The sequence below is a fragment of the Crocuta crocuta genome, unplaced genomic scaffold, assembly GCF_008692635.1.
Source record: "Crocuta crocuta isolate KB4526 unplaced genomic scaffold, BGI_CrCroc_1.0 scaffold276, whole genome shotgun sequence".
NCBI classification, from domain to species: domain Eukaryota; kingdom Metazoa; phylum Chordata; class Mammalia; order Carnivora; family Hyaenidae; genus Crocuta; species Crocuta crocuta.
The window spans coordinates 1,263,666-1,290,923 of record NW_027531270.1 but is presented as its reverse complement, the minus strand read 5'-3'; the positions used below and the strand labels follow the sequence as shown (position 1 = coordinate 1,290,923).

Here is a 27,258-nt window from a genome sequence, read left to right as displayed (position 1 = left end):
ATTTTCAGATTTCTAGCCTTGTAGGAGGGAAAATCAGATAGGCCAACATACAGATACAGATAAAATGGACACACAGAAATTAGTTAAATCATAACTCATCTTGGCATGTTTTCATTAGCCCCAAGAAAATATAATTTTCTCCTGACCAGAAGAAATGTGCTGATCAACTTTTCTTAGGTAAATTCTGTTTATTATTATCTGACTTATTCCTACTGGTTGGACTTCAAAATACTTAAGAAAGAAAAGACTTAGTTAATAATGCCTTTTTAAAAGTTATTCAAGCATGTATTTTTTCTATAACTTGCACAATCATATTTTCTATGTATTAACATCATATTTAAGAAATCCCATGACAACTTATGTAATTTATGCAACTTAAACTCCAATAAAATGTGTGATTCACACTGATCTGTAGTATTTGACCTTAGAATATTTGCTTCAAAATGTATGATTTTAAATTGCTATTCATTTAATTTATAGAAAGGATTTATAGTTTGTTAATTTGCTTAGTGAGTATTTATGAGATATTTATTAACAGAACAACACATGTCTAGGTGCTTTAGAGCTTCTTCAATGGCACACAAAAAATAACTGTTTGTGTTACATATCAGTGCAAACAAAAGTGATAGTGGAGGTGACAGTCTCAGGGACTCTGGCTGTTCCAGGCCCAGACTGGCCCCCTTTGGTTGGGCTATTAACATCTCACCACACCTTTAACCTGTTCACTAAATAAGTGGCACATAGTATGGAAGTTCTTTTGTAGAAGAAGCTCTTTTTATGAGTAAAATATTGTATCTTCCTTTAAAGAGATTATAATCTGTCTGTAGATACACATACCTATATATTTGTAATGCAGAAACAGAGATTCAATGAAAAACAAAAAATTGTATGAAGTTAGATGAAGATGAAGATGGGACGGGGGAGACTTCAAAGAATGGTGCTTTGGGGGTTTGACTTTGAATAATAAGTGTAATTAGCGGAGAAAGCAGAACATTTTCTAGTAAGATGAAAGAGCATAGCTGTAGGTGAGTTTGAAAAAGTAAGTAGCAGATACAGATAGCTGGAGCATAGGGTGAGTATAGATCTGACAGTTAGGGCCATATGACTTTTCAGATCCTCTGGCGATGGATGAACATACTCTGACCTCCGCCCCCCCATCACTGACTTGGCCATTCGGCATGCTGTGGCCAGTAGAAGGCAGACAGAGTGATACTATGTAGTTTTAGCACAAAGCACTAAGGAGCACTGCAATAGCATCTTCTACTTGTTTCACTTGCACTCTTGTCATCTAATATGAAAAGAATATGCTTCAGGTAACCTGTATTTCTAAATGAAAATATATGGAATAGAAATGAACCATGACAGAAGCCTAGGTTCCAGCTTGTCTTAGCTAAGTACTGCCTATATCCAACCTACAGAGCTGTAAATGTGAAAATATTTGTTGTTTTGATACCATTGAGGTTTTTGAGGTTATGTAACATTATTGTACAAAAACGTATAAATACAGAAATTGGTACTAGAAATAGAGTTCTTCTGTAACTAAAACATGTATACTGATTTTCAAATCAGATGGCAAAAACCTATAATTTTTTTAGGAAAATGGTGACTCATGTTACATGGTGGTAAATCATTTTGTCAAACAGTTTGTCTGCAATAGCCTAGAGAATGAAAAAAGTACCTAATAAACTTGTGGAAAAGGCAAGGAGGTTTTGTGGCAGAAATGATAGCACAAGCTGGTTGTTGCTAACTAGAATTGATAAGAAGCACTATAAAAGAGAGATGTGCTCAGACAGTGGGGTTTTTCCAAGCAGAATTGAAGAGAATTATTTAGAGCCCAGTAATCTGTGATTGCAAAATAAAATTCTTTCCATTGAAGATGTCTTGGCCATTAAGGCATGTTCCCAGGGGAAGAATCTTATATACTAACTATTCTTCAGGGACAGTTGCATCAAATTCACATAGTGAGCTCACCCATATAAACCAAACTCATATTTTTTTTTGTCTTCTCTGTCAGCTGATATTAAGGGACTGTGCTGATAGTGTAGATATGATCTGATGGAAAGATGTAGGTGCAATACTAATAGATGACATGGAGTCTAGTCTATCTGCTTGAGCATGCCCTCTGAACTTGCTTGTGCCTGATAACAAAGGCATTACTTTTATTTTGATTGATTGCTTGGCACTTACCTCACTCTCTAGTTTGTTGAGTCTGACAGAATCCAGCTCATCATGGGTGTCTCTGGTCACATGGTCACTTGATGTGTTCTAGGCAGTCATTCACTCTATCATTTTCAAGGCCTGGTAGCTGCAGAGAGTGAGGCCTTGCTTTAGAAATTCAGAGGGATCAGGACACCTGCATGACTCAGTCAGTTAAGTGTCCAACTTTGGCTCAGGTCATGATCTCATAGTTTGTTAAGCTGAGCCCTACACACCAGGCTCTGGACTAACAGCTCAGAGCCTGGATACTGCCTTGGATTCTATCTCCCTCTCTGCCTCTCCCCTCTTTGTTCTCTCCCTCTTTCAAAATAAAAAAATAAACATTAAAAAATTAAATAATAAATAAATATCCTAAGAAACTCAGGAGGGTCTCTATTTTGATTCTCATACCAGAGCTTGCCTTTACCTCCACACATTGTCTTTTCCCATTGTAGCTATCTCTGTAAATGTAAATGTAAATGCAAATCATTTTTTCTCCCACACCAATATGAGCAACTTCTGGTTTTTTTTCTGATAAAGATAGAAAAGAATATATTTTACTGATGAATGATTGTATAATATACATGCAATATACATGTAGTAACCTGAGATCATGTTAATCTTCCCTAGAAAAAATACCACATCTTGCCCAGCAGCTGTAAATGGGATTACCGCTAGTTTGAGTTTGTGATAATCTATTGTCATTCTCCAGAATTTGTCTGTTTATTGCAGGGACCAGAGTGGTGTGTTAAATGGGGGATAGGAAAGGAGTCCTGCACTTTTGGCCTTTTAGGGTGGCATTAATTTCTGCTCTTCTCCACAGATCACTAGCATAGGTCTTACACCATAAACCAAGGAATAAATATGGGGGTTCTACCATTTACCAAGAATATCCATTCTAATTATTGCTGATCAAAAAAAAATGACCATAAGTATCTCTGTGGACCCACTGCAAGATAGATCTGGATTAGGCCTCCATTTATTGTCTGTCTATATATGGCCCCAGACTAATAAAATGTCTGTAATGACTATTATGGCCTCTAGGGATCACTGTCAATTCAGACACTACATACTAGTCCCAGAAATGCTTGAGTATATCACTTCCCCTAGCATAAGAATACTCTAGTAAATGTTTAGATAGGTCATTTAGGAAGGACTGGAAGAAAAAGTATATACGTGCTGAAATTTCATGATCCTTTCCTCTTGGGGAACTGGCCTCCCCTTCAATCAGTAGGTTCCAGTCTGAAAAATGGTTCATTTTTGGAAATTGAACGAGATATTGTAACATTTTCTCAGGGATGGCTGCTCTCAGCCACCTGAGAATCCATCCTTGATTTCTTTTGATTGTGTAGGTTGAGTAACATTCTTGTTGGTTACCCATTTTGCACCTATGGTTGGCATGTTCTGTTAACCATCTCCATAAATTTCTGAAGTTCAGATCCCACTGGTTACTACCCCAACCTTGACACTACTTAAAGTAAATGTACCAACTTTGCTTCTGATATTTAAATGATACCACTTGGCCTCTATTGTTTTATGATTTTGCCATCCTCTTTGCTCTTAGGGAACAATATTCTATAATAGTGTCTCTTAATGTTATCCCAGGTAGTCATCTCTCAATTTCTCAAAAATGCTCACCAATGAATTACATATTGCTTGGGCAAATAGAGTATCCTTTGGAGTCTCCTGTGAAACATAGATGACTGATGGGGTTTTTGGCCTTGTGTGACAAAATCTACTTTTGCATGCTTGCTTCTTTGAGCTTTTTGATCCCTTCTCCTACCATCTTCATAGAAGTTCTAGAATGTCTATTTCACTTGCTGTAGGCTATCACTTTTCTAAGCTTCTAAGAGACATTATAGAAGCATGCTAACTTAACTCTTGTCAATTATTAAACCTTCATAAAAACTTTTAATGTAAGGTGTGCATCAGGAAAGGAAAGGGGAAAATAGTTATAGATTGTTTTAAAATATCAGCTAGGAGAATTGTTTTTAATGTCAGAAGAATCTATAATCTTGCCAAATACTAATTATAAATTGTACCAACATTTTTAGAAACAATGCATTTGAATTTTTTTGATGCACTTGAGAACATTTTTCCTTAGCCTGGGCAAATTTCACATCCATGTGTATCAAGTATTCAAATCTTGGCAGTGTTTTTCTGAGTACTCTTCTGATATCTTTCACCAGGAAATGTATCTGAATTTTTTTCTTTAACAATAATGCTTTATTTATATAACTCTATAACCTTTTCAATTAATCAACTTTTCATCTATTTCACATTACTCATAACCTGCCCTGCCCTGTGGTTTCACTCTGCTTCTTCTTTATTCCTTTCCTTCTGTACTCAAACTTGGCATCACGGTCCATAATTTCAATTCTATACTTCCTGGCCTCTTATTTTCCTTTACTCCCTGATCCCATTACTGAATCTATATTGCCAATTCCAAATTCTAGATAAACACTTTCTTCTATTTATCTCCCTATTTTTAAAAAATTCTATTGAATATTTCTGGCACTAATTACACAATAATATTTATGGTCTTCTATAAAATCATATCGTCAATCTGACTCAGTCTAGCCATCAGTGCTATTCACCAATCCTTTTACTCACTTCCATTTCACTTTTTGTTTTTAACCTCCACTATGACCATTTTTAACTTGTTTCATTCTACTGGATCTTCCAGCATGTCACCAACCCATTTGCTTTTTACTGACAAACTTAATCCTCCTTACTGAGAATGTGGTAGGCATTCCACACATTTTCTCCTAACTTCCTCTTACCTCAAAATTTCTTCAGAATTCAATCAACTGTGCTTTTCTAACGTGCCCAGATATCCTTTTTCATACAAAGAAAACCCATATGAACAAAGACTTGTACAAATATGTGTAGACAATGTCATTAATACATGATAAAGTTAAACAGCAAAACTATCCATTGCTGTCTCTGTGTCTGCTGAATGGAGGGAGAATGTGTTCGTCTTGGGCTCGGTATAGAAGTTAAACTTGTAGCAAAAAGCAAATAGGAAAATACAAAAAGAATTAGAAAACAAGATAAATACAAAAAGTACAAAACAAACAACAACAACAACAAAGCAAGTATAATAAAGACTTTGCTTCAGCTCAGAAAACACAGAGGCAATCAGCCCTAGAGGACAGAGTGCTCCGAACAGATAAATGAGCAAAAGGTAAAGCAACTGAAAAAAAAAAAAAAGAGACACTTGTCAATCATGGAAAATATTTAAAAAGTGGCAAACTGTTTTGTTTTAGAAGTTTAGTTTTACTTTAAATTATTAGACTAAAAAAGTACATGAATTTACTGACAAATTCAAACATGATATTATATTAGGTTGTGGAGTCAAGTATATTGAGGAAAAATAATACCTTGTTACAAGAACTTGAGATAAAAATTACCTGCAGTTAATAACAAAGAGGATATATTTTTTTCCAAGAAGAAAAAATGATTTTTTCAGTATAGATCAGTGTTGGTCATAATGGAAAATGTTTTGGATTGGAATTGGATGTATCAGTATGAACCTGTGCTCAGTATCTATACATTATCCTATATCTATATTACTATCTGTACTTGTTGATATAGACATCTATTTCCTGGGAGTACATATGTATATATCTCATTTGTGGTTTCTAAATATTATTATTTAGAAATGTTATTTTCCCCTAAAGAAACTGGGGTTTCTTGGAGAATAAGTTAACTTGAGAGCTATGCCAGGGAGAATGAAAAATGAGCTTAGAATATTTTCAAGAGCCAGAAAATAACGATGGAGACATATCCAAACAATAGAGTAACCAGTTGGAAGGGACTTCTATTGGGAATTCAAAGATGAATATATATAATGAAGGCAATAAATTATGACTCATCAAATAAAAGAAAAACCCATGACTCCATATTGATGTAAATGAATAAATAAACATTGAGAGAAAAATGATAGTTCTATTTTTATACCAGAATGCCAACAAATAAGTAAAACATGAATAAAGTGATTAGAAAATCATCAATGGATGCTAAAACTAGAGGATCAAAATCTAATGAGAAACAGGATATTTGTACAGTTCTCAAAGTATCTTCACAGAAGTTACTTGTGAATTACAAAATGAAAATCATAATTATACAGAAAAAACTGGCAGCTATACTTTCACCGAGTGATCAAAGCTAACATTCACAAAACTGCAGCAAACTGACATCATGTCTCAAGATTATATGCCCTGAGGAGGACATATCTCTTCAGAGGTATTTCCTGTATAAAATGTGTAACCAGAACTTAATCAAGAAGAAACATCAGACAAACTCATATTGAGAGATATTTTACAAAACAACTAACTTATGCTCAAAAAAATGTCAATGTCAGAAAATGCTAAAAGGGAAAAAAGAAAAGAAAGAAAGAAAAAGGAAAAAAAGGCTGAATACTTGCTTCTGATCAAAATAAAGTAAGATATAACAATGAAATGCAGTCTATGGTGCTGGATTGGATCCTACATTATTAAGACAGAAAAGTTATAAGATCTTATTAGGACAACTGATGCAATTTGAATACAAACCATGGATTAGATAAGAATATTGAACTAATGTTAAATTCTCAGGCTTTGATAATTGTGTTCTGGTTATATAAAAGAATATCTTTAAAAATATATTTGTTTTTAAGAAATACACACAGATATCTTTAGTAAGAAAGGACCACAGTATCTTCAATGTATTCAAGCAGCTTAGGAGTGGGGAGGGAAGTACATATATACAAAGAGAATAAGAGAGAAAGAGAGTGGGAAAGGAAAAGGAAGAGAATGAGGAAGTAAATGATGCAAAATGTAACTAACTGGTGAATCTGAGTAAAAAGTATATGGAAATTCTGTGTATTCTTGCAACTTTTCTCTATGTTTGAAGTTATACCAAAATAAACATTGCTAAAACAATACCACTGCTTAAAGGAGCAGATCCAATAAATGAAACTGTTCATAAAAGCTCTGCTTTAACAATATTCATTTTTGGTGGGAAGTGTTAGATCATAGGGATAGGTAAAAAGATAGATAGACCAGTAGGTTGACTATTAAGATATGTTCTGGCTAAGAATCATGGACTTTGGCAATATTTTGGATTTTAGTCAATCAGTGTGAAAGTGCTTTATTAAGTATTATGTGTGCATAGATACATATGATGTCTGTTTCCATATTTTCCAAGTGAGAACTTGACTAGATTAGTGCTCACCCATCTCTTTTGGCTTATATAAGATATTCTTATTTTCCTTCACAGCAATGCATAATCTTTAGAAAATTCTTATAAATTTAAAAAAAGCTTGTTTAATAGATGACTCCACCTAAATGTTTAATTTTATTTTTTATTTTATGTTTTTAAGAAAGAGAGAGCGAGCGAGAGTGAGAGAGAGAGAGAGAATCAGCACAGAGCCCAATGTGGGGCTTGATCCCACAACCCTGGGATCATGACCTAAGCTGAAATCAAGAGCTACCCAGGTGTCCCTAAATGTTTCATTTTAAATCTATATTTGTATTTTATTTACTTATGATATTTGGTAATATTATGAATGCAAATTTCTTGTCACGTACAACATATTAACAAAATGTGTACACTCTTAATTTTAATGTTGTGAGAAAATGTATGATCTGTGAAGAAATAAATTCAAAAATGACATTATGTTGTCTTTGGCTATAGGAAATCACATGTGAAAAATGTAGATTTGTGTTTAACTATTGTATGTGTTAAGGTGTTTTAAAAAAGCTGATATGAGGGACGCCTGGGTGGCTCAGTCGGTTAAGCGTCTGATTTCAGCTCAGGTCATGATCTCATGGTTAGTGGCTTTGAGCCCTGCATGGGGCTGGCTCTGTTTTAACAGCCAGCTCAGAGCCTGGAGCCTGTTTCAGATTCTGTATCTCCCTCTCTCTCTCTGACCCTCCTTTGCTCATGCTCTGTCTCTTTCTCTCTCTCTCTCAGAAATAAATAAAACATTAAAAAATTTATTTTAAAAAGCTGATATGATGTTAGGAATTTCTATTCTTAAATTTTTTTTTAAAGTTTCTAAAAATCAGAAAAGTTAGTTTTGTAATGTTTGACTTTTCCTTCAAGTTGAAGAAAAAAGTGAATGGCTTTTAAGTTATTATTCGCAGATATGTCTCTGGGTGTGAAAAAAACCATTTAGATTCAATTCTCCACCAATTATTCCTTTTCAAAAACTGATTTTGGAACAATAAGACCATAAAATAAGGTCCTAGGTAAAAATTTTTAATAGATGAATGAAACTTAATGATCCAATGAAAGTAGCCTTGAGGGAAATTTGTAACATTATTATTTGGAGGGCACCTGGGTGGCTCAGTAAACTGAGCATCCAACTCTTGATTTTGGCTCAGGTCATGAGCTCATAGTTCATGAGATCAAGTCCCATGATGGGCTCTTTGCTGAGATTCTCTTTCCCTCTTTCTCTGCTCCTCCTCCTCTTTCTCTCTCTTTCAACGTAAATAAACTAACTTTAAAAAAAAACATTATTTTTTAATGCTCCCCATTAGGTTATATTTTAACATTAGTGCTCCTCAAGCTTCCTGTCTTTATTCAGTGGTCCATTAAAAGTATGAATAAAACAGCATATGACCATGAATAAAGATAATTTAAAATAATCTAATGACCCAAGCCACCATGCTGAGAAATTCAGCTGAAGGGTAACCTGAAGGTGAGGCCAGTCATGCACACATTCAAGTGACTAACACCAGTCCCTGAGCCTCTCGCTTGATATTTATTCAGGGCTCTAACTGTTCCCTGTTATATAATTTAAACCACTGTTTTACTTACTAATCCCAGAGTAGAAAGGATAGGGTACCTTCGTGGACTATACCCATGTGCTGCCAGTGGGAAGTTCTAAGTAGTGAGCTCAGATACCTTCTAGCTCTTTCAGTGGCTCCAGCCTGGAAATTTATAAATGCATTGGGCTAACTAGCTAAAATAAAGCCCAAATAATCAAAGGGGAAGGAGAGAAAAAGGAGACAAACAATAGCTCTTAGTTAAAGCAGAATAATTAAAGGAACAATAAAAAATTGAAGTAGTTAGGAATACAACATAAACATGGAATAGACATGTGCTGCATTATTACATTTTTAAAAAATCAGTTCCAAAGATGGATGTTCTTTTCCCAATTAAAAAAAAAAAAAAAGTATAACCATTCTTGTGAAAAACAGCACAGAAATTTCCAAAGGAAAAACAAAACAAAATCAACCATAACCTCATACAGAGAGAACTGCTTTTAAGATTCTGGTTTAGGTTTCAGTATTTTTTCAAAATGAATACCACAGTGAACACACACACACACACACACACACACACACATACACACACACACACTCATACATATGCACACTTCACACCCTGATAGAGAGGCAGCTTAGGGTAGTGGTTAATAATCTCAAAGACAGACTGCTTGGATCTGAATCCTGGCTCTGACACTTACAAGCTATGTGTCCTTGCACACATTACTTGACTTCTCTGTGCTTTAATTCCACATCTTTAAAGTTGTGATAATATTATTGATATCACAAATTTTTATGAGAATTAAATGGATTGACATTTGTGAAAATTCTAGAGAGGGCCTACAATATAAAAATTATATACAATGTTTATGTTTTTATTATTATCTCCAATTATATATAGTTTTACAAAAAATGGTATCATAATGTATATATAATAGTAGATCTTGTGTTTTTCCAATCTGGTCATAGCCCTTTAAGAAAACTGCTTCTCCATGCTTTCCTTTTATGTTGGGGCCTTTGAGAGGGTCCCATAAATATCAATAAATACCAGATTCCCCGATCCTAATATGAGTCAGTTGAAAATCAAGACAGAGAAGTATAACATACAAAGTCCAAAACATCACTTTTAGCACTTACCAAGCTGGTATGAGGGAATGTGGCTTACTTCTGTTGGCATACTTTCTTATAGTTGACCTCCAAATAAACAGGCTTTCCCAAATAGTCTTTGGGTCATATCAGCCATCTCACATGGAGTATATGAGTTTACGGAGAGAGGAAAGGTGTGCGAGGCTAATTGAATTTTATCCACATAGAAGGAAATAGAATAAGGAATAATAACAATATTCGTTTTTTTTTCTCGTTTTCTTCTTACACCATGGAAAGGTTTACTTCTGACTTTGTACTTTTAAAAATCTGGTTATTGAAGCATTCTGACAAAAAAAGCTGGCTATACCTTTCTCTGCGAAGATTTGGTGACTGCAACTGTGTTTATATGATGTACAATTAATTGACTGAGGTATGAATCAGTTGAATATCAGTTCATTTGATGACAAAGTCTCATGTCTTACTGGGTATTACATTGAGATTGCTATGTCTATATGTGTAATGTCGAGAGCTGGCCAATTATGGAACTAGTTTAATCTCCTGAATCTATTACTGAGAATTAAAAAGGCATTGGGGGGCACCTGGGTGGCTCAGTCAGTTAAGCATCTGACTCTTGATTTTGGCTCAGGTCATGACCTCATTGTTTGTTAGTTCAAGCCCCACAATTCTGGATATGGGTTATTCTTGCTTATGCTCCTGGAAATCAGAAGCAAAACTTAAACTATTTCCCACGGTTGATATGAAGTAACCACTGACCAATTCACTATCATTTAAGAAAATTCTGATATTCTCGGGGCACCTGGGTGGCTCAGTCAGTTAAGCATCTGACTCTTGATTTTGGCTCAGGTCATGACCTCATTGTTTGTTAGTTCAAGCCCCACAATTCTGGATATGGGTTATTCTTGCTTATGCTCCTGGAAATCAGAAGCAAAACTTAAACTATTTCCCACGGTTGATATGAAGTAACCACTGACCAATTCACTATCATTTAAGAAAATTCTGATATTCTCGGGGCACCTGGGTGGCTCAGTCAGTTAAGCATCTGACTTCAGCTTAGGTCATGAACTCACGGTTCCTGAGTTCAAGCCCACGTTGCATCCGGTTCTGTGCTGACAGTTCAGAGCCTGGACTCGCTTCGGATTCTGTATTTCCCTCTCTCTGTGTTCCTCCCCTATCTGCACTCTGTCTCTCTCTCTTACAAAAATAAATAAAGATTAAAAAAATTAAAAAAAAGAAAATTCTAACATTCTGACCAACCATTGTGAAAATAAAATAGTCATTGTTTTCTTACTACATACGATGCTTTATAATAATACTCCTGAACATTCCATGTTTTTGTTCGTGTGAGAAATAAGCCCACTGATGAAATCAACAGAGGGATACGGAGACTGAGAGCATAGTGAAGCAAGGCTTTAGGCAATGTTCTTACAAAAGTGGGTATCTGATGGACAGATACACTTGGGGGTAGTTATAAAGGCAACTTACCTTCTAGTGTGCAAGTTCCTGCCCTGATTCCTCACTGGCTGAGTATTACAGAGGTTACAGTCTTACCTGAAAGTCACCTATGCCCATGTAAGTCAAAAAGTAGTCTGATTGAAATAAATGGGCATTCCTTGATGTGAGGCAGAGACTTAGTTCTTTGGTTCTTACTCATTGCAAAGCCCACGAAAAATAAGCAAAATGAAGAGCAGAAGAAGAACCAGGAAGTGAAATGTTTAAGGGTTTGGGATTTCATCGGGGGAGGTTCGTACATGTTTCCAATGGGTTGTAAACCTATTGTTAACTGGAAAGCACGACTCTTTTGGGTATTTCTGAAAATGAATCATCTCACTTCTCACAGTTTGAGTGCTCCTGGTTTTGCAAACTATCTTTTTAGGTCTGTGCACAGTAAACTTGTACTAATTACTACTTCAGCCATTCATTGGTTTTACCTCTGTTATTTCTGAATTTTTGACAGGACTGTAAAGAGAAAAAAAACAGGACGTATCCACCCAGTGTAGGAAGAGCCTCTGACAGTGGCTGTGTGTCCTTGGAGGACACCAGCTCCTGCTGCTCAGCACTTTTCCCCTTTTGATAACAGCTTTAGGCATGGGAGTGACTTCCTACTGGTATAAATCTCTGGACTGTACACCATTTGCCTAGTTTGGCTTTTTAACTCTTCTGATACCTTTATGACAGTTTTCCATAATAAATTCCTTTACTGAACTACCTGTCATGAGTTCTATTTTTCTGTCTGGACCTTGGCTGATACAAAGGTAGAGACTATCTTCTTTGTGTGGATAGATTAAGGTAACCTGTACAAAATGACACAGCTAGTTTAACACCAGGCTTTCAAGCCAGTTGTGCTTCATTTCAAAGCCCAAGTACTTAAACTGCTGTGCTGTATTCAAATGATATTCCAAATAAATATCCAAATAAACAGTTTTCATGAATCACTTCTTCCCATAACTTAGCTCAAATTGTCTGCATTATGGCATTAACTATCTATGATTATCATTTAATTGTCTATCTCCTGCAATAGCTTATGAGATCTCTTGAGAGCAAGTACATATGTTATTCATCTTTGTATCCCTAGCACCAACTACTGTGCTTGGGATGTAGTAGAGTGTTAATAAATATTTGGGGAATGAATGAATAATAATCATTGCCATTTATAGAGAAACTATTTCATTCCAACAACAAAGCTAGGGGTTTTATGTAAATTTTATAACTCAATCTTCATTGATAATCTTGTAAGTTAGGCAAAGAGTCTAACATCATAGGTAAGGAAAAATAGGCTTAAAGAGTTGAAACAACTCATGACTAAACTAGGATTGGCTAAATAGGCTTCAAGTCCTGACATTCTTACTATATCTAGCTGCCTCTATTAATGTGAATGAATAAATACATATATCAATGGGTTGGGGGAAAAAGTAAACATTTGTTGGATTTCCAGTTATTTGGGGAGCTTTATAAACAGACAAAATATAAGAAAAAGGAGCAGCTCAGTATCTACTCACCATAATTAACTGAAGGAACATGTTTTTGTATCCAAAGTTATACCTATGTAGGCAAAAGGAAGAGAAGAGTTGAAGTAATCATCTAAATAAATGAAACAGTTTATATTACAAGTGTGTAAAAATATTAGCTATTCCCATAATTATCTAGTCATTCTCTAGAATGATTTGGCATGGGGTATAACACTGATGATTTTTACAATAAGTTCTCCTAAAGATTTAGAAGTCGGGTTTCAGGTTTACTTTTTCCACATTGGTGGTCTATTACCCAGAGTTAGACAATATGTTACTCAGAGTAACATGGTAGGTATATTTATTGCTGGATTGCTAATGTAAGCTTTTGCTTGTGTTTTTGTGTGTTCTAGTTTTTGCTTTGCATGGTGAAATCAATATATGAGTCTATTACCCAGTTAAGTTTCTCCTTATTTTGTCTGCAGTCATACATTCCTTGTACCTCCTCTGAGTGTAGGAAGGAAAATAATAACTATATTTGTGAGGCTGATTTACAGAATTCATTATCTTACTTTTTGATTTCTGATGGAAATGAATAGAAGAAAAATAATTTGGTAGGCATCATACAAAGGGTTATTGTTGCTTCTACACATGCCTTATTAGCCCTTACTTGGTTTGCTACTGGTTGAAATTATTTCAGCTGGATACCACCAAGAGGCTGTTCTCTTCTTTCAGGGCTAGTAGGAACCATTTGAAGAATCTGGAAATAAACAACTTTCATAAGATTTTTGCTGGTGCAGCCCTCTCTTTTATTCCCAGGGAAAAGATGTCCTCTTAAGTCTTCTTCATGTATGTACTACTAGTTTTGTCATGATAAAGAAAAGCCTTTATTTTCTTAATTCAATAGTATAGAATAATATAAAATTAAATGTATGCATGTTTCTTCATTGATTTATACAATAAAAAACTGTGTCTGGATACTTAATATTGGAGAAAAAGCACAAATAAGACCATTAATTTGTTTTGTAAAAAAATGTCCTCTTTTGTGATTGAGACATATCATTAAGGGCTGAAAAACAAGTGATGCCAAACCTCCCAGAGTGTTACCATTTGATAGTTATAGAATTTCAGTCATGCAAGATGAAGAAGCTCTAGAGATCCAAATACCAAAAATGTGCATTTAGTTAATTCTATAATGTGCTTTTACCACAATTAAAAAACAATACAAAAACAAAAAAACCCCAGAGTCATGACCACTAGGCATGGAAGATACTCAACCACATTTGTATGAGAATGCATACTGAAGAATTACCTGCTTTCATTTGAATGCTGAGAAGGAGTTAGTGAAAGAAAATGCTTCTCCACTTAATAAAACTCAAGCAAGTTGTTTTCATTAACAGTAATGATTGATGGGGATTTGTTGGTGACACTGTGGTCCCAGGAACAGAAGTCACCATATAAACAACACTATGCTAACAAAAGGAGACTGTTCACATGGCTGGCACTTGCAGGGCCATGAGAATATGAAGAAACAACACGTGCATTCCCTGATTTGGAGCCAAGGTGATGGTGACATTAACTATTGGATTTCACTAATTTTGTTAAAGAAACAGAATTAGTTTTACTCTTTCATTTATTGATTTTCCCTTATTAAAAGTTTAAAAACATGTCTGAAAGGCCAACATTTTTTAAGGGAAAGTTTACTATTAACTCATCACATTTAATTTCTTCCAAGTCCTTAGCTTCAAACACTACCTCTTACCCAAGTCAAGACAACTGTTTATAGAACTTCTCTTAAGATAGTAAACACATTTAAAACAAATCTTTGAGACATGGTGATAAAACCTGCTCAAGATGGTTACATAGTTTCACAACACATAGAAGGAACTACAGAATTCCCCTTTGTGGTGACTTTCTGTCACTAACTCCATCTTCTATGTCCTGTGGGCACACAGGAAAAATAGACATTTAGAATCATCATGACTTTAGCCACTAAAGAGTGAAGCCAGCTTTGACATGGAAGAGGAATAAGTTTTTCCCTCTTTTACTGTTTGATTGAGTGACCATAATTTGACTCAGATACTGGCAAGGAGAATAGGAAGGGAAATGACAGAGAAAAGAATGGATTCTAAACCATGAGAAGGAAGGAATGAGGACAGTTGAGAGGTTTATGGTAAAAGTAGATATAATACAAATGAGGACCAAAGGATAGCAGTTCCCATTCTTTTCAAAAATTAACCTCTCTATTGTTTTTTCCAAAACTAGGGCCATGTACTTGCTCTATAGTTAAGGTGATTTCGCATTTTAGGTGGGGGATTTCAGCATGAGTTCATGTGTATGATACTCATATATGCCAAAATTGTCTCTAATAATTTTCCTGTATGATCTATGAATTTCTTACCACTTACATACTGAACAATTTGTATTTGATCCTATGCTGTTTAGTTCTACTCCAATGAGTTTGTTTAAAAGTTTTATCTTTTCCAATAAAATAGAATTTCTTTGGGATCTGGGTCAAAGTAATCTCCACAGAGGCTCATTAACTAATTTATGACTAGTTTCTATTGTCTATTAGAGGCCCTGTCTTATTCACTGCTGAAATCTTGTGCTTAGCCCCTGGTCTGGTACTAGCAGACATATTTGTTGTATCTGTGAGAGAATGAGTAAAGAGAAGTAAGTTCATACATAATTGTTCAGACTGTTGCCTTCATGCATGTTAGGAAGTAGGATTCAGCAAACATATAGAGGTAAAACAATTAAGTTTTAGAAAATGGGGATCATTGAGGATTGAATGGATACTGTTCAGAAGAGTTTAATAAATGAACACTGAGAATACTACTAAAGTATCATTTTGGTGAGTTGAAGTAGATTTACGAGAATAAATATTGTCAGAGTGAAACACTTTGTTTTTGGTGCAAAATAATGCCCTAGTTTCAAAAAACAAATAGACAAAATCTTTGTGAAGGGGTTAGTGGAAATTAATAGAATTTAACTTATCTTCTTGTTTTACATATAAAAATGTGTGTCTATGTGTTATATATAGGTACACATATATCTGTATTTATTATATATGTAGGCATATAGATCTTCACTTAAATGTTTGGTCTTCTTATACACCTCACATTCTAACTTGCAACTGTAGGATTCTTTTCCAGATCACAGAATTATTTGTTATTTTCACTTAGGCTATTTCCATGATTAAAATTCCATATCTCCCCAGGTTTCCTTGAATCAGCAGTGCCCCAGAAAGTGTTTCCCTTCCTGAGACTCCAGGGAAGTCTTGGAACGCAAAGAACTTGAAGAGGGAGCCTGGCCAAATAGAGATTTTTGAGCCTTGGTAGGCTTGCTGAAGCAGATTTTTAGCACAAACACAAATCAAAGTCTTTGTGTTCTTAAAAGCAGCATTTTCATGTAAGTCCAAAAAGCTCACTTTGGTTCTATTTGTTTTGGCTAAAGAAATGAAAAGCTTTGTTTTAACCACGTGGGCATTATTTTGCAAGGGGACCATAGCAAATTATTCTAATATCTTTATCTGGCTAAAGAGTAACTAAAGTTATTTGATGTAACTTTCTCAGTGGAAAATTAGCAACTAAATCTTCTCTAACATCATTATTTTCTAGATCTGAATAAAAGCTTCTAAGGTATTTTTATAATACAATGGAATCTGATTGTTGCTCAGATTTTGTACTTTCTTCAAAAGAATGACAATTTATGATTTTGTCAGTTAACAGATTTTTGTCTTCTTAAAAGGATGAACTAAGAATATCAATCTTTGAAACGTAAATATCTTGGAACACTCAGAAGAGCAAGATGGCAGAAAATGAGAAAAGAATTGAAACCCATAGAATAAGATGTCTTTCCAAGATGAAGGTATGAACTTTTGGGTGTATAGATATATATATATATGTGCCTTTTTTCTTAAATTTAGAGTTTGTAAGGTTGCTCACATGAAGTGCTTTAATGTTAATGTCACATTATCTGATATATTGATAATTTCTTGCTTTAATAAAGTTGGTTTTATAATTGAGGGTTAAATAGGGCTACTGATTCAGGCAATTTAATCAGAAATGATTTTGAGAAACTTAAATGGAAGACAAGTTCTTAAAAGTTTTCAGGGAATAATATGTTACAATAGGATTTAATTTTGTGTATCAAAAGGTCAATTTAATGCTCATTCTTTTGGGGTTTTTAGTCCAGAGGAGTATGGGAATCTCACCTAGAAAACGGTTCATTGTACAGGAACGCTTTGTTGGTCTGTATGCAATGATTACTTCACAATGACCTAGTAAAACAAATGTTTACTTCAAGCGTTGGCAACTTATCAACCATTGTCTATAAGAATAATGCCCATTTTGTTAGCTGTTTCTGGTATTCTTGACTATTTCAGAACAAATTCTTTTTGTATAGCTTCAAAGCCATTTGCCTTCAAAGAAACTTTGAATTTGTTTTAAACCAAGGGCTGTGGATATTTGTCTTGATTCTAAAGCCAGTGACTGAGTGGTTTCTAGACTAATGTCACCAATATTTTACCAAATTTTGTTTTCTCTTCATACGTGTGTAAAGAAAGTCTACACGTATGCATTAAAAATGAAGAGTGATGATTTAGATTTAGCAAACATTTGCCTGAAATGCTATATCAATTATTTATTTAAAAAATTCTCCTTAAATTATCCCTCAATTCTCATGTCTTTATCCTAAAAATGAATAATCAAAAACAAGGATCTAGGCTCAGGCTCCTCGTGTTCATACCCAGATTCATCTGCTTTCTTGCCATGTGAACTTGGACAAGCTGTGCTTTGTACTTGCTTCAGCTTTCTTATTTGAAAAAGGTAATAACAATTTTCCTGTTTCATAGGATTTATTTTCCTTTTTACATACTTGGAAAATGACTAGAATATTGTAAGCATTCCATAAATATTAGTTATTATTATTAATTGCACAGTATGTTAACTAACTGGAATTTAAATAAGAACATGGAAGAAAAAATAATATTAATAGCATTTGTGTATAAAAATCAGGTGTCATTTCTAAAAAATTGATTTTAATGTAATATTTGCTTACTTAGGGGTTTGGCAAGATTAGATATTGATGTTCATGTTATGGTAAAATATTACTAGGACAAGTTTATCAGGTAAATTGATAAGCAACTGCTTAATAGATTTTTTTTTCTTCTATGAACTTAGAAATATGCATATTAAGCAAAATTCTTAAGAAAGCATCAGTAGACTATCACTACATTTGCTTCAAACTCTGGAGCACTATCGTTAAGAGCTAGTAGAACTAGCTTCACAAATATAGAGGTTAGTTTGCACTAGACATGAGTCAGAATAGCCACTGTTTCTTTTACCTTGTGACTCGAACCAAACAGCTTATGTAACCCATCTAGGTGTTTTAGCAAAGAACACTGGGTCCATGATTCTTCTAGTGTCTTTTCTTAAAATATTAAATAAAATAAATTATACTACTAAAGATGATTTGTACGTTATTTGGTAGACCTTGCTTTTAAATATGAAACTTGAATTATAAAACCATGTGAAATTTTTAAATTCTCAATAATGTGCTCTGCAAAGATTTATAGTGTAAAGACAGTTTCTACAAATGGCATTTAGAATAAAAGAATAAGCAGTTAGAGACATAGCCATATAATGGTTTGGGCTCATATTGAGCTTGATATTTAAATTTTTTAGGATTTTTTCCCATACATTTCTATTCAGATTTCCCCAATGAATTGGTACAGCCAACTCATGCTTAGGTGTATTAAATTCTATTATATTTCATCTTATATTTAGCTTACTTTCAACTCTGACCACTTCTTCAAGATGTTTTTGAATACTTATTCGTCATTAATTCAGCAAATCTGTATTAAGTGCCTAGACACCAATGATCTAAAGATAAATAATATATGGATCCCATATTTGAATTGTTCACAGTACAGTGAAGGAGGCATCCAAGCACATAAATAAAGTGCACTGTGATAGGGGCTATAATAGAGGCAGTACACAGCAGGATGGGAAGGTAAAGGGTGAGTGGTTAAAGCTACCTGGGGAGCAGAAAGACAAGGAAGTCTCCACAATAGAAATGATGACAGAGTTGACTTTTAAAAATCGAGTATATATTTATCATATGCATAAGAGGAAGAAAAGTATTACAAGTGGAATATCACCCTGTAAAAGGCACTCAGATGTAAAATGGCATGGTCAATTATAGAAACTTTAAGTAGAACATTATGTGTAGTGATAAGCAGCAGGAATGTTATTGAGGTATAGATGAAACATTGTCATCTAAAAAAGTAGAAATGTTTGGTTGTGGGAAGTCACTAAACATTTTAAGAAGTGAAATCACATGCCAGTTATAGGTTTTATTAATTCATTTGATAGATATTTACTAAGCTCCAAATTAGTGGCAAGTGGAGGGAGTTTAGGCTTGGACAAGACTAGAGGCAACTAAGGAATGTTGGCAATTGTCTCATCTAAACTGTGTGTACATTAGAGAGATTTCAGCATATGGGTGATAGGGAAAGCTATGAGAATAAATGAGATTTCCTAAGGAGAGAACAGATAGCACAAAAAGTAGAGGGTGCAAGACAAATCCTGAACAATCTGGCCAAAGAGAAGACTGAATAGAAAAATTCTAGCAGGTCAGTGCACATATAGGTGTGTGGGGGTGGGGTGGGAACCTCAGGAAGAAAAGAGAGATTAATGGAGTCAAATGACTCAAGAGACATCAGAGAAGCTGAGAACTGAGGCGTATCTGTTGGATTTGGAAATCAGGAAGTTGTTTTTGACCTTTAATGGAGTAGCTTCAGGACAGGCTAGACAGTAGGAAAGTAAAGGGTGAATGGAAAGTTAAACAGTCTAGGCAATAAACTTAGACTGTTCTTCCAAACATCCTCATGGTAGCTGGAATAGCAACCATCAGGGTGTAGGGGGAAAATATATAGATTTAAAGACAGAAATATTTTGAATACATATATAAATTAGTAGAGAGGTAGTAAAGAGTGTGAGGTTGAGAATAGAGAAGAGAGTATCAGTCGATGAATCAAGGTATCAAATGGGAAGAATGGATTCAAAAGCATGGGTAGAGGCATTTTATTGTACTGGAGAAGGGACACCTATCCTTCGAAGGCAGGAAGGGAATTGGAGAGGCAGAGATGGGGGTAAGTTTGATGGTGATGTTGCTGAGATCATTTGCTGATCATGAAGACCACATGACTGGTTTGAAGACAGAAATAGAAAAGATTGTGAATAATTGTGAAGTGAATGTACAAGTAATACAAACTGTGGGGCTGGTTTATGCTTGAGAATGTTGAAGGCGGAGAGGTGAGGATTTTAGAGATTTAGTCGGCTGGCTAGAAAGTAGACTGAATGGTCTCCAGGATGGAAATCTCATCAGGAAACATCTTTAAGTGAGACCAAGGAAAAAGTCCCATGGCCTAGGGTTGGAAAACCACCATTCAGGAGGACCTAAATCTATTTATCTCTATTTTATATCTACTTACCTATACTATCAATCAGTATACAATACCCATTTGCCAAATATTCTACTAAAATCTAAGTCTGCTTCTTTCTAATTTATGAAACTATAAAAATTGTGACTTTTCCTCCCTTTCAGTAAAACCATACTAGCTTTTGGTGATCACAATGATTTTGTTTGTTAAGTTGTCTTGATTTTTGTTACGGATCACATGAATCTGACTGTCCTCTAAAACTGTATCACTATACAGGAAATGTGACTCGATATATAGAAATTTATTGTATTCATATTTGTTTATTATAGCAAATACCTGTTCCATTTAGAAACATTTTATAATGGTTTGTAATTACTTTATAATATATTTTGTTTTTATTATAGTATAATATAATATTGCTTTAAATAAATAAACTGGTAGTGAGCACCAGTCTAATGTTGCATAATTTACATATTACCTTGAACAAATTTCCTACAGAAATAATGTCTTTGTGTAATCGTATGTTTCTTTTTTATTATCATATCTGAATTTCTTGTACTACAGAAGGCATTGTAGTGTTGAAGATATTAGCTATCTTTTATTTAGAATGTTTGTTTCTGTGTATGTACAAAAGGTACCTATAAAATAATGAGGCTACAGCTACCCACAAAATTCAATATTACTAATTGGTCCTACTTTGAGTTTTCAAAGAGACAACATGGCATGAAAGACCAGATGAACAGACCGTATTAAAAGTTTCTTGCAAATTTAAGGGTTACTTCTGTTGGAGACAATCAGTCTTATGGTAGATGATATTTTGTCAACAAATGGCAAATACACAATTTAAAAATATTTTTTTCTGTTTTCTTATATTCTTTTCTCCCTAGATGTTTCTGTTGGCAATAACATGTGCATTTGTATCCAAAACACTATCTGGATCTTATATGAATTCCATGCTCACACAAATAGAAAGACAGTTCAACATTCCTACATCTCTAGTTGGATTTATTAATGGGAGCTTTGAGATAGGTATGAATTATTTTTGTATTACTCCTTTTTGTATTTTATACAAAAGCTAGCCTGGGGCGCCTGGGTGGCTTAGTCGGTTAAGCGTCCGACTTTCGCTTAGGTCATGATCTCGCAGTTCGTGGGTTCGAGCCCGGCGTCAGGCTCTGTGCTGACTGTCAGCTCAGAGCCTGGAGCCTGTTTCAGCCTGTGACTCCCTCTCTCTCTGACCCTCCCCTGCTCACGCTGTCTCTCTCTCTCTCCTAAAAATAAATAAAACATTAAAAAAAAATTAAAAAAAAAAAAAAGCTAGCCTGAATTTTATTTTCCTTGTTTGCAATTTTAGTTTGTCTAATCTGACTGAATAATATGTTTTCCATAATGGATGAATTTTCCCCCAAATAACACCTAAATATTGCCACATATCCCACCACTGAATTTTTTATTCTAATAGTTTTTTGTTATCTAGCATAAATAGCAGAGTATTTAGAATTTTTCAGTTTAATCTTTCATTTGATAATTCTTAAAAGCTCTATTTTCCTATTTAGAAGACATACGTCATGGAAAACAAAGGAATCTGTTTTCCAAAGGAATATACGAATATTTTTCTTTTCCTGCTGTTTCTGGGAGGCTAGCAATTCTTCTTTCTAAGTGCAGCAGGAAGAAGAAACTGTTTTCACATCTCCCTGAATTTATTTCAGAAACAGACTCTAGGAAAGAATAAAGTCTATTCTTACTCTCTGAGTTTTGTGGAGGGTTGGAAGATGTGAAGATAAGGGAGGAATGAGGAAGAGAAAGATTTCTCTTGTAAACAAAGCTGCATAAAAATATGAATGCCATTCTTTCACAGTTTTAGAGTCATTTCTACTTCCTCCAAGGTAAATGTTACCTTTAATATACTTAATATCTGGAAGAAAAATCAGGATTGAGGAAAGGCAAAACTCAAACAGGTGATGCTTGATTGATTGTGTATTCTAGCACTTAACTCTCTCAAACCGAACTCAGTACCATCTGTGTGCTGGAACCTGGTGATGGACTTAGAAACAACTCTTTTTATAGCCTTGCTTAGGCAGCACTCATAGTTGAATGGAGGGCATAGACACCTAATAATAATTTTAACTGAATGCAGTAAGTTTGGTGACATAGATAGATGCAAGTTCCTATAGGAACATACAGCAGGGACATAGCCTTACTGAGGTTAGATCTTGACAGAAGAGTAAACAGTTGTCTAGGTAAAGGAACAAGATTAGATGAGCATGAAGGGAATTCCAATAGAAGAAGCATAAGGGTGAAGCAGCATAGTAATTTGTGTGGGGAGTAACATTCAGCCCAATATTATTGACTCACAAAGCTTATGTGAGAATTATTATGACGTGACTCTGGAGAAATGGGCAGGATGAGAAATGGAATATGGTTGACTTTGTGTATTTATTATGGAACTTGCATGAAATAAAAACTATAACAATAAAAAGGAAAAAGTAAAAAGAAACCCAGTTTTATTTAAATAGTTATCAAAATATTATAACAACCTGCCATATAATAATATTTGTGCTTACCAAGACACTAAATATATAATGGGTAGTGTCAATATTTTGAGGTATCTACATTACAATGCAATGATCATGCAAATATCTATAACTTCTGTTGGTGACAATTTGTGAGAAAATCATAGGTACTGTTAAGGCTACTATAGTTTGTGCCCACTCTCACTATCAAAGAAAATGCTAACATTAACTTTAGTTAAAAGTTGGTGAAAATAAAGATGCAATTTTTTTTTCACTCATGTTCATGCAACTTCTGATTTCTATCCACGGACTCCTTGGGGGTTTGTTTATATATGGCAGGTTAAGAGGGCCTATTTAAAACAAAGGTCCCATGGGGCACCTGGATGGCTCAGTCACTTGAGCAACTGACTTTGGTTCAGGTCATGATCTTGCAGTTTGTGAGTTTGAGCCCCACATCTAGGTTCCTGCTGTCAGCACAGACCCTGCTTCAGATCTTCTGTACCTCCTTCGTCTCACCCCCACTCCTGTTTGAGCTCTCTCGCTCAAAAATAAATAAAATATTTTTAAAAATTTAAAACAAAGGTCTTTGCTTTTTAGCAGGGCCACACTTGTGGCTATGTTGGAGGTAGATTTGAAAGTGGCCAGACAGCCAAAGATTCTAGCAGGGCAATGCAAAAGCACAAGAAAGAGCTATCTGGGCCAGTGTCAGGATCATGCTGGTAGAATAGAGAGAAGAGGGTGATGTATGAAATATTTAGGAGTTAAATTTCTGAGAACTAAGTAACAGTTTGGATGTTGTGGGTGAGAAAAGTAGGCATCCCCAGATTTACAGCTTGGGTACTGGAATGGATAGTGGGGAAGGGGGACAAGATTGTGGTGGTGGCTATGGGAATGATGATGAGTTCTGTTTAGGAAAATTATGGTAGTAGCAGTGAGATCTTTGAGTAGTGATGTCCACCTTACAATTACAGGAGTTGGAAGCATGGAAGAACTGTCTGGGCTGGAGCCAATTTAGTGAGTAAATTGATGGCTGTTAAAACTAGAGAACAGACGAGGCTATTTAAGAAGAGGGTATAGGGTGACAAGTACAGTGGACAGAGTGCATCCTTGAGAGGCACCGATATTTCATGGACAGGTGGAAGAAAGTAGCCCATGAAAGGGTCAAGAGAAGAAACAGAATTAAAGGGAAAATAGGAGAGAAGGTATAGGTACCAAGGGAGTAGAAGTTTCCAAAAGAAAGATTTCTCAATGGTCTCAAAAGCATTAAAAATATCCAGTTAGATAAGGATAGAAAACTATTCTCTGGGTTTTATAATTAGGTCATTGATGATCTTTGCCAAGCCATGTTTAGCTGAAGAGTAGATTTGGAAGCTAGGAGGCACAGAGAAAGCAGTGGGTTTTGGAAAGAATAGGAGGGAAAGAGGTGGAATCTGTGGCTATAGATGACTGTCAGTTTGGAGAGAAACTAGAGAACATCTGAAATTAAAATGCAGCAAGTAGGGAGAGACTTAACATGTATGAGAGATTTTAATTATTGGAGTAAGTTTCCAGAGGGAACGGAAGTACCCAGGTTGTGTGTTAGACTGTGTGATAGGATAGACCCCACAACCTCTGAAACAGAAAGAAGGAGGTAAGGCCATAACTGGAAACCTGGACTGCCCTAAATTTCTTGACAAAGTAGAAAGTACTAACAATGGACATTAAGTGGTGATAGGTGGCTTGAGAAGAGTGACAAAGATCTGAAATAATCACTGAAGGGAAAAGAAGTAATTTACAGCTATCAATAAATGTATTACTTTGCTTACCTTTCCTCAGTAATGTTCATAGATAGCATTCCCCATACCCTTGATAAAATCCTATCTGTCCTTTCCTATTCCCTGTCATGGTGATTATTTTACTGACAGAGAAATGCAAATTGAAAGGTCGGCTCACCCTTATGTGGAGTGAAGTCTCTTCCTTTCTTCTTTCAAAAATGGATATGGATTTCAAACGGTGGCTTTCTAGAGACAATACCTTAAACTTGGATGGCTTTGATGATGGGAATTTTAGAGACCTTAGGGAGGACAAGGTGGTTGCACGTGGTTGGGCACTGTCCATATAAAATAATGTAGGCACTAACATCTCTTTTACTTACATGGCAGACTAGAGAGAAACAGATATGGAAAGAAAAGTCTTCAAAATATACATCACTGCATAGAAAACTATTAACAAATGGAGGGAGGGTTTTTAAAACTTTTATAGTTCTCAAGCTCATCATAGAGGTTTTCCTCATGCATAAGATGATCAGGGAGAATATTGATTACTGAATTTAAGATGTATGATATGAAAACTTTCTCCTGTGTTTGGTTTTTTCAACCTTTTATGCCATACTTATCAAGGACTTGTTCATCAGAATGAGGCTTCCACAATTAGTTTCTTTATCCTTAAACTTCATTCTAAGACATGTGGATAAATTTTTTATTGAATTATTTACTCCTCAAAGCAAGTCTTATTTCTAAAACACAGTGGAGAATTGAGGTATCTACTATTTTTTACTTGTAAGGAGAGAAAAATAAACATAGATCTCTGGCTTGGTTATGTTGACCAATACAAAGTTATATGTAAATAATGGGTTATAAAACATATATCTATCTGAATTTGATTTTTGCTTCTCTTCTCAAACATTGGAAAACATTATAATATTCTCTGGAGCAGGCATGGGGGAAAGGCTAGAGGTGACATTTCTAAGGCTAGATAATCACACACAGTCTTTAACATCTGTCAGAACTCTTCTTTAATCCCTTCCACTCGCTTTTCTTCTGCTGCTGTCTTTAACTGTTAGTTTCCCACAGATATCTGTTTGTATATTTGTTAACATTGTGAAACAGAGTCTTTCTTCAAGGCAGGGATTGTGTCTTATTCATTTATTGTTTCATGCATCCCTAGTACCAGTCCTAGTATTTGAAATAGGTTTTACACAATAAATGCTATATAATAAGTGATTGAATGAAGCTAAGATATTGTCCATGCTTAATTGAAATACTCATTTTTCATCTCAATTTTTTCTTAGGAAATCTTTTGTTGATTATCTTTGTGAGTTATTTTGGAACCAAACTACATAGACCCATACTGATTGGTGTTGGATGTGTGGTTATGGGTCTAGGGTGTTTCTTACAATCTCTACCTCATTTCCTCATGGACCGGTAAGTACTCCAGTTCCTGATTATTTCATAGATTAAACTTTTGACTGTATGGAATGAAACTTGAAATTTCCTTTCTAGGAGCAAAGTTTCCTAAAAGCACAGAACACTGCAATGGGAACTGGAAGATGCAGATTCCATCCCACTGGTCAACTGTGCTCTTGGCTGCCTCACCTCACTTACATAGTCCTATTGTGTCCATATATGAAGTAGAGATTTGGGATTTTATGGATTGGAGCCTGATGAAAAGACTTTTAGGGCCAGAAAAAATTATTATCTTGCAAAAAGAGTTATTCCTTCACCATTGTCCATATTACTGCTTTTCAAGAGAAGCTATTTGCATTTTTTTTCAAAAAATGTTTTATTTATTTCTGAGGGAGGGAGAGAGAGCACGTGAGCGGGAGAGGATCAGAGAGAGAGGGAGGCACAGAATCCAAAGCAGGATCCAGGCTCTGAGCTATCAACCTAGAGCCTGACGCAGGGCTCAAACCCAGAAACCGTGAGATTATGACCTAAGCCGAAGTCAGACGCTCAACCGACTGAGCCACCCAGATGCCCCAATTTGCAATTCTTTTAGTTCTTTCTTCTGCTATTTGCCTCCATAGTTCTAAGTAAATGTCTAACCTTTTAGTTTTTAATACTTTCATGTTATGTCATATATATTGGTATCTTACTATAAAATTATATTCACTATTTTCATGTGTATGACTATATAAGTGTCTTTCATTGCTGAGCCATGCTGTTATTTCTTTCTTATATGATTTTTATTTTTATTGGATTTCATAATTGCTCCTTTTTTATTTGATTCATTTTCTTTTTATCTCTCACTAATCATCAGCAAACTCTCCACTGGTGGGGCAACATCTTAAAATACTCAGACATATCACAAGGTTTCATTTTTGCCCTAGAGATACCTCTATGTCACCATCAATTCTTTATCTACAGTCTGAACTGGAATCTCCCTAGGCTTGGTGCATGGCTTCTTCCTTGAAATTTTCCCTCACCATTATCCTTAGCAATTTGCTTTGCCTCTTTCCTCCCTTCAGTTAACTTAGGTCCTGGATAGCATAGCTTCTGCTTTCCTTTTTACTCTCACTCTTTTTTTTTTTTTTTTTT

At 35.1% G+C, this 27,258-nt stretch overlaps 2 protein-coding genes across 13 annotated transcripts in view; one reads left to right on the top strand and one right to left on the bottom strand.

Annotated features, from left to right (window-relative positions):
• The window catches only part of IAPP (islet amyloid polypeptide), a 53,351-nt gene extending 38,985 nt beyond the window's left edge, over positions 1-14,366 (bottom strand). For 2 of the 4 annotated variants that reach the window (XM_077771176.1, XM_077771177.1), the window contains exons 1-4: positions 14,319-14,366; positions 13,677-13,766; positions 13,058-13,100; positions 2,188-2,305 (exon numbers count right to left, since the gene is read on the bottom strand). The gene's annotated coding sequence lies outside the window, so the exon portion shown is untranslated. Of the gene's footprint in view, positions 1-2,187; positions 2,306-10,091; positions 10,245-13,057; positions 13,101-13,460; positions 13,519-13,676; positions 13,767-14,318 lie in introns of those variants that run through there. The other 2 variants (XM_077771179.1, XM_077771178.1) reach the window with 2 other exon arrangements.
• The window catches only part of SLCO1A2 (solute carrier organic anion transporter family member 1A2), a 130,463-nt gene that overhangs the window by 54,109 nt on the left and 49,096 nt on the right, over positions 1-27,258 (top strand). For 3 of the 9 annotated variants that reach the window (XM_077771172.1, XM_077771170.1, XM_077771166.1), the window contains exons 3-6: positions 16,227-16,417; positions 16,757-16,876; positions 21,341-21,482; positions 26,013-26,145. In XM_077771172.1, coding sequence (XP_077627298.1) covers positions 16,817-16,876; positions 21,341-21,482; positions 26,013-26,145 — 335 coding nt within the window. In that variant the 5' untranslated portion in view covers positions 16,227-16,417; positions 16,757-16,816. Of the gene's footprint in view, positions 1-13,741; positions 13,856-16,226; positions 16,418-16,756; positions 16,877-17,725; positions 17,836-21,340; positions 21,483-26,012; positions 26,146-27,258 lie in introns of those variants that run through there. The other 6 variants (XM_077771167.1, XM_077771169.1, XM_077771168.1 and 3 more) reach the window with 6 other exon arrangements.